Below are 12500 nucleotides of genomic sequence, written 5' to 3'. Positions count from 1 at the left end.
TTACATATTGCAAATCATTCAACATTACAATCAGCTTCCTCTTGTCCAAAGAACTGCATGTTGATGCAAAATGTGTTATTCCACTACCCTTTAAAGTGAAATAGTATAATATATTAAGTGTCCCTGATTTTCAGCCTTTATTCTGACATTAGTTTTGACTTTGCCCAGAATTTTTGACCAAAGAATTGAGTTAAAGTATATGGTATGCTTGTCAGTATTTATAAAAATCCTTGAAAGAGAAACGATCCTTGAAGAGCACCTGTTCTTCTTATAGTTCCAGGTAAGCACTGAGATGAGTCACTCTGGGATGTCAGTCTCCTGTGCTTACCTCACCCATATTCATTTGCTGGTTAATGGCTTTATCCTAAGAGGGTCATATTATGAAACTGTTTAGAATAAGGAATGTAATCAGTGAATGAATAATCTTTTTTTTCTGTCCTCATTTTCCCCAACCAGCAGCAACTTTTACAGGGCTCCACCACAATTAAGGATGATTAGAGGGCCTCCTGCAGCCTACCAACAGGATTTAACTAACTCAAGGGCACTGTATCTGTGGCAAAACATTTAAATAAATTATGCAGCATGTTATTTGACAACATGGAGTTATGAAAACCAGATATCTTTGAATTATAAAAAAGTGGTACCAATCTGTAGGATTCTTATCTTTGAATTTAAAAAAAGTGGTACCAATCTGCAGGATTCTTCATCCTAAGTGTTATTATTACTCAGACAAATGTATGTAAGTAGCATTTATTGGTTTGACAAACAAAATATCAAAATAAGATAACTTGCTGTGATTGAGGGTTACCCAACACCAGGGAGGCCCCCAGTGACCTCAGAGATCACTGCTGCCTAATAAAAAGGCTATAATTCTTTAAGTCATGTATAGAGAATACTACTCTAAAGACAAACTAGAACAGGGCATAAAGCATGCATGTTGTGGCCGTCTGCACTCAAAACATGTATCCAAACTCTGGAACCAGATCATATCAGCTCTCAGAAAATTTAAACTTAGTTTCAAGAAAGTATCCAATTCTAGCTCCATAACTCCAGGTTCTGCCCTTGCTTTTCCAGTCCCAGTTAACAATGTTCCCTCCTCTATATAGCTGAAACTTCATATATGTCCCTTCAGTTGGCAATGCTAGAGTTCTTTTCTTCTATATCTCACTCACTTCAAACATTGTATACAACTTTATATAAAGGATCTCCTCTGACTTGAATTTCTAAACTCCCTCTGTATAAACACTAAATCTCTTCTCCTAAAACACAACATTTCTCATTTGCAGCTGTGTGAAAGCCCTTATTTCTTGCAACAGACTTTTCACACATACACATCACACCTCACATTATCACTTCATTTGACCATATCTGTACATCATTAATCTTCATCTGTATTACCAGTCTTTCCTTATGTTTATAGTCTGCCAACTCATTACTATAGATGTGCATTTTCATACTGATATAACCTCAGACTACTCCCTTTCTTTATACTTTCTACTGCCTATTAGTTTTTTCTATATGTATATTTTTTATATTCCACTTTACATTGTACTTTGTTGTTATAAACCACATTTCGTTGTGCTTAGCTTAATTGCTATTCTGTGATCATTGTGCTGCCTAAAATTGCTTAATACACAATGTCCTTTTGTTTTCTTAAACATTCCTTTGCTTTTATCCCTGGCCTCCAATGAAAGAGGCATTTGTATGACCCTGTCAGACTTTTCCTGTAAACAAATGTAAATAAATAAAAAACATAAAATAAGCAGCAACATTTGTGTTAGAGAGAGCAATTCCTAATGAGAAATGGCTCAGCAGGTAACATGCCTTGACTTTAGTGCTGGAAAATCGGAAAGCCGTGGGTTCTTTTTCCATAAAAAAAAAAAAAAAAGGTGACAAACATTTTGTTTCGTGTTTAGAGTTCCATCTTATTGCATTGGAGTTCTATTTCTACCCCAGGTGATTTGCTTAATTTTACATTACTGACCCGGCAGTGCAGCATTATGGAGTGTTGCACTACTGAGTGGGTCATCCTGTGGATAAGACATTAAACTGAGGTCCTGTTTGCCTAAGTTGCTGGTAGCATGGGTACTTATTAAAAATAGCAGTGGAATTTCCTCAGTGCCCTCAACAGATTTCCCCAGTCAGTATAAATATCACCCAGGATCTCCCTTGAAAAAGGGTCTGTTAACCTATTGAGACTAATCGAGTAAACAAAGGATAAATAAATAAATAAGCAAATAAATATCCCAGTTTATGTTTGGATGCCCTAGGGGTAGGAGGTTTTTGTTCATAGGTCCACAGGTTCATGAGTAAATACTATGCTAACTACTCTGAAGGGTCATTTTAAGCCTAGGCAATATCCCAAGGTCAGAATCAAAATCCTGTGCCATGTGTTTATGAGGTGGAGCTCTTAGGTGTTATGCCAAACCCACCCCATGTCAAATCCATGGTAGTATAGCTCAGAGGTAGAGCAAATGACTACAGGTGAAGAGGTCCTAATTTCCAATCTGGGTCCCCCTGCTAAGGCAGATTTTGAGTCTGTCACTTAATGCAGATGATTAAAGGTATGCACCGTTATCAAACTGCTTCCTATAGTCCAGGGTTTGATTTCCTCAGCCTCCATTTGATTACTATGTGACTTTGAACAAGTTACTTAACCAGACAGTACTCTTGGGCAATTGGGAAATGTAGACATGCTCTTCAACGGTCTCAAGGATTGCATACCTAGCAACTACTTATAAAAATACATTAATATTCTCATCGATATGTAAGTGGGGCAGTGGGGTGTAATGCATGTGGAGCTATATGGACAACGATCAAAGCAATGAATGTAACAAAGAGTTTGCTAGACAGAGTTTCCTCCACAGCTGCCATAAAGTTAATGACTTCCTTAAGTCACACTGAAACTGTCTGTGACACCAGGGAAGCAAGATCAGTGTCAGTATGGTATGCATGTTTTCAGTAAAATATGGGCACGCACACTTACTGAAGAACACATGCTAGAACAATCAAACTCATATGCACTGCAGAAGCAGGCTGTTTTACTAAGAATGCTACATTATAACATAAACACACCTGTAACCTTCTAAAACAGATTTTTAGCTATGGACATCAGCAGTGTATCTGGCCAACAGCTGCAATCAGCATAAAAATACGTGCTCTATTTGTAGTGGGCAGACTGGCATAAATGGATGAACTGCACTTAGTGTGTGACATCACCAATGAGAAATCCATCCATGTCCTATGCATGCTTATATTTATTTATTTATGTATTTATTTATTAACATTTGTTGGCCGGGAGTGTCCAACTGGACGTAGGTCCATTTTCAGCGGAGGCCCAGGGAGAAAAGCTCCACAGTTAAAATAAACAGACTGTAGTTACATTGGATTACATAGTGATTAACAATCTAACATAGCAATTAATTACAAACATATTTACAGATGAGGAACATAGTGCATCAGTAGACAACTAGAATCTTTATCTGTGCAGTACATAACAGACATTAACAAATGTTACAATAAGAAGTTCCTGCTGAATAATAAGTACTGGCTTATGAGCATCTGAGCTTGCTATAATCAAGGTAGTTAGTGGGGTGGAAAGAAAGGTAGTGGTTGGATGGGGTGGGTGATATTAGAGTGGGAGCTGCAAGGGCATAGCCAGCATGTTTTTAGGTGCACTTTTAGTAAAGTTTTGAAGTGGGTGCATGATGGTACAGAGGTAATTGTGGGTGGGAGGGAGTTCCATAATTTGGCTATGGCACAAGAGAATAGTGCTTCACCAGCAGAGTTATTGGCTTTAATGATCTGCAAGTGATTTTTGTTGCTGGATCTTAGTGGTCTGATGGTGCAATAGAGATGGAGTAGATTCTGGAGGGATGGGACATTTAGTGGATGGTTTACTAGTCTGTGGGTGAATGAGAGTTGATACCATTGAAGGAGGTGAGGGAGTTCAAGCCAACCCAGTTCACCAAATGAGAGACAGTGGTGACTATCGTTGGTTGCCACTGTGGCGAATTTTGCGATTTTGTTGTAGCAGGTCTCTAGCTTGTTTAGATCGCATTGCCTTAGGTTGGTATATATCGGAGAGGCATAAAGTAGGGTGGAGATAAGGTGGGAATTTGCTATTGAAATCTTTGCTGCTTTGGTGAGAAGTTGCTTATTTCTGTGTAACACTCTTAGTTTTTTGTGGACTTTTTTTATGGTCATGGATATGTGAATGTCAAATTTTAGTTTATCGTCTATTTCTACTCCTAAAAATTTGGTGTGTTTAGTTGGGTATATAGTGGTGTTGTTTTTTGCTGTGATGTTAAAGTGAGAGTTGTTTTGAGTATGTTTGGTGGGTTGGAAGATGAGTAGTTTAGTTTTGTTTGTGTTTAGTATTAATTGGGCATCGGATAACCAAGTTTCAACAGAGGAAAAGGCTTCCTGTGTGACTTTTTGCAGTTTGGGTAGGGAATGGGCTGAGCAGATGATGGTTGAGTCATCTGCATATTGTATGAGTGTGCCATGTTTGGTGGCAGAGGCTAGATTATTGGTGAACACAGAGAAGAGTAGGGGTCCAAGGATGGATCCTTGAGGAACCGATATGGAGACAGGTAGTTGGGGAGATATGTCATTCTACCATACAACGGATTGTTGGTGGTCAGACAGGTAACTCTGAAACCAGTTGGTGACTGATTGAGAGAAGGATAGGTTACTGAGGACAGAGATGAGTTGTTTGTGTGGGACCATGTCAAATGCTATAGATAGGTCTAGGAAAGTAGCAGAGGAGAGATAGCCATTGTTTTTATGCTGAAGGATAGTGTTAGTAAAGGAGAGTAAGGCAGTGGTGGTGCTATGGTTTGGTCGGAAACCATGCTGAGTACTGGAAAAGAAGGTTGTTAGTAAGGAGGTAGTCCGAGAGCTGAAATTATATACATCACTAGTATTTTGGAGAGTGGAGAGAGAGTAGCTATGGGACGGTAATTGGTTAGTTCTGTGGAGTGGCCGCCTTTGTGGAGGGGAATTATATGTGATACTTTCCACAGTGTGGGAACGTAACTTTTTGACAGAGATCGGTTAATCAAGATGGATACTGGATAGGCCAGAGCATCAGCTGCGATTTGTAGGTATTCACTTGGGAGGTTGTCTGCTGCTAATTTGGTGGGCTTAAGTTTAGTTAAGAGTTTTTTTTTATGTTGGAGGTAGGTACAGGAGAAAAAGAGAAGGCAGTGGGTAAATTACTAGTTGAAGGTGTGGGTTGGAGGGGAGGGGGTTGTGTTGTTTAGCTAGTGATAATATGGTTTGTATGAAGTGTGTGTTGAATGAGGTAGCAATATTTTCGGAGGAGTGAGGGATGTTAGGAGGAGGGGTACTGACTTTACCTGGGTGGAGGATGGAGTTTATGGAGGACCGGAATTGTTTGGGGCTGTGTTTGGAAGAGTCTAGGGCAGACTGGTAGTTTTGGACTTTGTCCTGTTTTATTAGCTTTTTGACTCTATTATGTAGTTCTAGGAATTTCTGTTTAGTTGAGGGGTTTTGGTTTTGTGCCAGTGCTCCCAGGCATTATCCCTGTTTTTCATTTCTGACTTCCTGGTTTTCTGTAGCCATGGGGAGGGTTGTGCTTTGGTTCTAGAAAGTCTTATGGGAGCATGGTAATTAAGGATGCTCAGGAAGGTAGTATTATAAAATTCAACTGCTGATCATCAAGACTGAGGTACTTTAGAGGATTCCTGTTACATTCTTTGAGGGATGAGATGAATGTGAGTGGGTTAAAGTTTAGTTTTATCTCCATCATTAATCATGTGCATAGCTATAGCTTCATAGATTCATAGCAGGTTACTAGGCTAATGGCCCTAGACCCCTTACAAGCCTAGCCATATTTATCCTGAGTTGCCACGGCTGTCAGTGGTTAGGTGAGTGTGTTTCACAGAAATACGGGTCTATGACAGTTATTATTGACTTCCTCTGTCCATGAAGGTCATGGACACCACCACAGGAATGAATTTGCTGTCACCCATCCATTGATCTAGGTTGTGCTTGAAGACGGTCAGAGAGGGGCTCTGTTTCATGTGAATTGGAAGATTGTTCCACAGAAATGGCAGTCTCTGGGAGATGTATCAATCTCTCCAGCATGACATGTTCATGTCAATGGCAAGCTTAAGATCCCTGGATGATTGCCACTCCTGTAGTTTTATTTACCAATGTGTAGCATTTCCATTAGGGACTGGTCAGAGACTTCCCTGTAAGCCAGGCACAGGTCACCACTTAGCAACCTTTAGGTGACAGAATACAGTGACAGGGCTTTCAGTCTTTCTGTGTAAGACTTTCTTTGTGTACCCTGTAATTCCTTGGTGAGAAACCTTCATGGTCTCTCTGATTGTTGCAAGTGTCTGGAGAGGAACATTGTACTCAATTATAGGTCTGATGAGGGCTGAATATAATGGAAATATGACATCCTTAGATCTAATTGCAGTTCCTTTACTAATAACATGTGCCACATAGCAGGATTTCCTTACTACTGTAGATATGAGGTGGTCAAATCTCAGATTGCTATAGACTTGAGTACCCAGATCACATACCACTGGGTCTACACTTGGAGGGGGTGTTGGCTATAATGTAATTAGTAGGGATGTCAGCTTTTCCAAAGAGTATAGTAATGCATTTTCTTTTGTATTTAGCTTTAATCCATGGCTTTAGCACCAATAATTTGCCTATGTTAGTTCTGTCTGCAGTATATTGACATCATTGGGGGACTCAATGATTGGTCTCAATTTGCAGTCATCAGTGAATTCCAAGTTTGCATGGACATATGAGAAATAAATTCCAAACAGTAAGGAGCCCAGCACAGAACCCTGTGGTACACCACTGGTGATGTATCTTTTGCTAGAGGTGAAGTCACCACTTTGACCGAATGTGTTCTGTCGGTGACCCAGTTGGCTACCCATCTGATAATGGAGGGATTTATTCCCAATTGGGAGAGTTTCTCTATAATGCTTGAGTGGGAAATTGTCTCAAATGGCTTGGATAGGTCAAGTTCGGCAGTATGCAATGTCTTTCTCTCATCCAGGGACTTGGTGACTTTCTGGAAAAAGTCAACCATGTTTAACAGGCATGATGTACCTTTAACAAATCTGAAATGGGTTGTGTCCAGAGTTTGGAGATTACCTATGTCCTTTTTAATAAGGTCCATAATGATTCTTTCCATGACCTTGCAGATGAGGCTAGTAAAGTTCATGGGCCTATATTTCCCAGGGTTGGTTGATGATCCCCCTTTGTGCAGAGGGATTACAGCTACTGTCCTCCATTCTGCCAAAACATAGCTAGTTCACAGACTGTGGTAAAACAGGGCTCCAAGATGGTCTGCTAGGTCATGTATTAAGTTATTTATAAGGCAACCTGGGATGTTTTCTTGCCCCACTGATGCTGTCTTGCTGGCCTTGGAAAGTACCAAGGTGACCTGCTCTCTTGAAATAATAGGCTGAGGAATGATGGCAGGTATACCTTGGGGGATGAGTGGAGGGGACGAGTGTGAAGTTTGCTCCAAATTCTTCAGCTGGCAGGTTGGCTATTACCCCCAGTTAAGTATAGGTGATGCCATCCACAACCAGTTCAGCACATAGCTGGGTATTCCCTTTTAGATTTTGAATGTAGTTAAAGAAGGCCTTGTGATTATCCTTAGCTAGGGAGGCTATAATTAACTTTGGAGTACTTGACAAGATCTCTAATTTGTTTGTTTAAGCTAGAGAGGATTTTCTTCCTCTACTAAGCTCATTCCCTCTTGTTCTTGGACATTGGTTTCTTTCTCTTGTTGTATAGCTTTTTTATACTAGAGGTCCATTAGGGTGACTTATTTTTTTGGCAACACATGGTTTTAGTCCGATCAGGTACAGCAGAATCTATACAACTGCTTAAGTGGTTATACATGACATCTGTGCACACCTCAGCACAGGAGTCCATGTTGTCTATGTTTGAGGATGCTTTGAAACTTCTTATCCCATTACTTAGTCAGAGGTAATTTGTCTTTAAAAAATTCTTAAGCATTTTTGAGCTTGATGAGGTATATGGTCTTATAATTACATCGAATAAAACTGATTTATGGTCCAATTTTACAAGGGACATCACACAGGGGGCTGTAATGCTCTCCCATGTCAGTGAGCACTGTGTCTAGGACATATGAGCCTCTTGTGGGTGTGCTGATAAGCTGTTCCAAAGCATTTGCATTCACATATTCCAATAACCTCTGAGTTAACATGTTTGTGGTCACATATGTTTCCCAGTCAATGGTATGATAATTAAAATCACCCATGAGAAAGGTGTTGGGCTGTATGGCAAGTGACTCCAGTAAGTCCAGGTATGCGATATGCTTTTCCTGTTTTGTGGTGGTAGACCTATAGTGATGATGATGTGATATGAGGCTTTGCCTATAGTTAATTGGGCATGGTGTAGCTCAAGAGAGTAATACTGTTTGATTAGTCTTGAGGTGTACTTATCCTTAATGAAGATGGAGACACCTCCTCCTTTGTTTTTTCACACTCAGTTTGTGGTCTGAATGTATGGAAGGCATTGTAGCCCTGCATGGCTAGGGTACTTTCTTCACCTCTGAACTATGTCTTGGTGACTGCACAGACATCCGCATCTTCAAAGTGAGGCGTGCTTCCAGGGAGAGCATTTTTTTGTTTAGTCTCCTAGCATTAAGCAGCAGTACCTTCAGTTTATATACAGAGGATTTTGTTATGTTGGGAGGTTGTTAGTTTTGACACTTCCTAAAAAAGGCACAATAGGGGTGGCTAATGTCTTTTCCAGTATCCAAAAGCCTAGAGGAGGTAGGTGCAGACCATCTCTGGCAAAGCAGCATGGCCTGTCGACCATATCTTTCCAGAGTGACAGATATTGGATCCCCTTGGAATGACACCAGAAGCTAAGTCAATTATTAAAGTCAATAATTTTTTTTTGTATTGTGGCATCATCCTTGTAGAAGAGAGAATGCTGCTTAAGGCTGTGCGTACACCTCTCTGTGACACATAATCTGAGATCTTAGTCATGTCTCTCTTCATATAGTCCAGTGAGGTATATCTCAAGTCATTCACCCCCACATGTACTATGACGGAGTCATACCGGTGCTTGCGGCTAAGTGACTGGAGTGCTTGAGTGACTTGATGGATCATGGCACCTGACAGGCAGCGATGCACTTAGTAATGTGAGAAATCCATCCATGTGTTATACATGCTTATATCACCATCATTAATAGTGCACATAGCCATGAATGGAGTAATTGGCATGGCTACTGCAGAAGTATGGAATGGAACAGCTCATAGGGGCTGCTGACTAGCGTGTTTGCCCCTTTGTGGTCAGCATGGTACTTATTTGTACCAAAACTGCATGACAGTCTTTGACAGCTTAGTACAGGTTTAACAAAGCAAACTTTTGACTTTATGACTTATAGAATCCTTCACAAACATACAAATGTTACTAAATCTGTACATGTATGTGATGTTTCTTTATTATACAAGTTCAATAATGTCATAATCCTCGAGTATAAAACATAGAATTGTTCAAATGTTGAGTCAATTTTGTTCTACATGGAGCATTGCAGTGTTAGCCTTTGTGCATTACAGGGGGAGAATATCAGGATCATAACTTTATTGTTTCATTTTATTAATTTTCAAGATGATTACTGAACTTTAAATGACACACTAATGGAATATTTGCAGTCAATGTTTATTATTTTAGAGAAGATGACCCCCCCCCACTCTAAAAAAGCTAGATGGAATGCAGCAAGAATCCACTCTGTACATGTAAGGACTGTGTAAGTTTCCAGGCCTTCAGCCTTTTATATCGCATCACACTTCCTGAAAATATTGATGTAGTATCTCCCTCGATAACTTAAAATAACACTCAGTTAATAGTTATATGAACTTAATTCTGTTATTATAAAATGCAGTACCTTCTTTTTTTCCCTCTGTTTCATCTCATCTAGGTACAATGCTCCCCAAAGCATCTTTACAAATGTGGTATTGATAATGCAAGATTTTACCCAGCTGCTTGGGGGCTGTTAAGTAATTTTGCTCCTCCTTTAAGTTTTATAGCCAAAGGTGAAAGTCAAAGGGGGCACTGCATTCAAGATGTTCACATTTTGTGTTGTTTAAAGATTAACTAATCTGCACATATCTAAATCTACTACACCAAACTGGATATACCTTTCAGTTCCTGCTGCCACACTATCCATGCAAAAAATCATTGCCATGGAAATTATCTTTAATTTTCTGAGTAAAAACCTATTTCAGAGTTTGGAAAATAAGTGAACAATAGTTGTAGCAGAGCTTATACCAACAGTGACTAAAAAGTGTAATTACTATTATTATCATTTTAAAAAGGTTTATCTCAGTCATGATCTGGTGCTGGAAACTTACCAAGACTTATTTGAGATACAGTTTGCATTTATTGATGCCAGTCATTTAATTTATTTCCTGCATCTCAACTCAGCACTGAGTATACATAATGGTAAGTAATGCAGTCCAATGAAAGGGTTTGTTATTTAGGATGGAACTTTGCATTCCCTAATAACTTTATTATAGATCTTCTATAGTGCAAATGAGATGTATCAAACGTCAAATCTTTGCCTTTACTAAGGATGGCCATCCCCTACAAGACTCCATTCTGAAACTGCAGGAATTCAGAGTTGCAAGTCCTGACACTTCAAACATCCATGCAATTCTACCAGCTACCAGAAAATTTCAAAATTTAACAGTTATTAAAATATTTTTTGGGAAGCAATTGCTAGATGTGAATAACTGTTCCACCCAAACCCCTTACTTACAGGTAATAACATTGATGTCAGTGTAATTAAGAGTAAGGGAAAATACAGGTGCCACACTTTTGGAACTTGAATGTTTATCCCCTAAGCAGCATTGAAAAATGTTCCACACTTCCAAGGATTCCAGTTACAGTCTTTAAATGTCTGGAGTCACCATACATCTCAGCTGTCCAGATTTCTACAGAATGTCCAGATTTTTGCCTCATATTTTTGGTCTGCTCCTCTTAAAATTTGTGTTTTTCTTGCAAACTACATAGGCTTGAAGTCACTAAATAATGGCATACATTTCAGTTTCAGACTTCATATTCTTCAGAAAATGCAAGCTAACACAAAACCTGTTATTCTAACAACATTCTAAGTTTATAAGAGCAATATTTAAAATATGCCCCCTATTTTTGGGTCTTTGTTCCCCCATTATTAGAAGTTTTGTCAAGATGGGGTCTATATCAGAATAGTGAAGAGGCATTTAATTGAACGCCTCTTCTTTGACACATAAACAGCAAACGCACTAAAGCGCGAATGCTCAGAACAGCGATTTCTTTCCCTAGGAAAGAAATCGCTTGGCCTTCCCCATGTGTTTGCCCCTTTCCCCACTGTAGTGCAATCTCAGAGTTGGTATATCAAGTTACGGGTATGGGGGGCATGGGGGGGCTATTTGTAATGCTTGAAAGTGTGTGTGTTAGTTAGTGCTATGGATTTCTTTCCCAAGGAAAGAAATCGGTGTTCTGAGCAGTCGCGCTTTAGTGTGTTCACTGTTTATGTGTCGGCGAAGAGGCATTTGATTAAAGACCTCTTCGCTATTCTGATATAGACCCATCCAGATGTATGGTGTTGGGAAGTTGAGAGGTATGACAGTCACCCTTATTTTTTTGCAGTGTTTCGGGTAATACAATTATTTGGTACAGGCAAGTAGTCACTATAAGAACTGCAATTATCTTTAAGGCTATTCTTATCTTCATTTTTATAACATATTGTGTCTGAGGCACAGAATTGTATGCGATATTTTACTTGGTTTTAACAAAATTGAGATATCCTGATTAATAAAATGAGTGCAGAACCTATTTGAGAGTTCCTTGCTTGACTTTCTAGCACTCTCACCCTCAATATCCTTTTTTGTCTGTAGCTCTTAACATGTTTTATTACATCTTTAGACTGCATGATGTTATGAAATGAAGATTTTATCTTCAGATCCCCTGTTCAAAGGATTCCATCAAGTACTAGCTAACTCAGTCAAAATATGTAAAAAGGTAATAAATGAACTAATCTAAGGATGAGTACAAAGAATAATGGTAAAGAAGGTCGTAGTACAGACAATTTCTTTTAGCCAAGAACCATTTTCTCAAAAGCATATTGAAGGATTCATTAATTACCGTTGATAAACTGAATATTTTTGCCTTCCTTCTGAATTATGGAAAATGGAAAATTCTGCACTTACTTGGCAAGGATGTGTATGTGAGTTGTTAAACAGTTAATTTAAGAAAACTAAAGTAAATATTGTGTAACTCTCTTTAAGAAATGCTGTTTAACGTTACAAAATAATGTTGTGTTTTCCTAGATCTCACCGAGAACACTTCTATTTGGTCATTCTTCTTCTATAACCTGCTTGTCCAAAGCTCGAGACTTTGACAAACAGCCCTATATTGTCAGTGCTACAGAAAATGGGTAAGTTAAAAGCAATCATCATTTCCAAAAAAAACAGCACATT

General features: G+C 39.1%; 1 protein-coding gene across 1 annotated transcript in view; it reads left to right on the top strand.

The window, feature by feature from the left end:
• WDR72 (WD repeat domain 72) overlaps positions 1-12500 on the top strand; it is a 2139079-nt gene that overhangs the window by 245889 nt on the left and 1880690 nt on the right. The window contains exon 3 of the mRNA XM_044078940.1: positions 12351-12457. Within this exon, the coding sequence (XP_043934875.1) occupies positions 12351-12457 (107 nt within the window). The remainder of the gene's footprint in view (positions 1-12350; positions 12458-12500) is intronic.

The sequence above is a fragment of the Protopterus annectens genome, chromosome 7.part1, assembly GCF_019279795.1.
Source record: "Protopterus annectens isolate FY-2018-M chromosome 7.part1, PAN1.0, whole genome shotgun sequence".
Classification (NCBI taxonomy): Eukaryota; Metazoa; Chordata; order Ceratodontiformes; family Protopteridae; genus Protopterus; species Protopterus annectens.
This window is presented reverse-complemented; position numbering and strand designations above follow the sequence as displayed.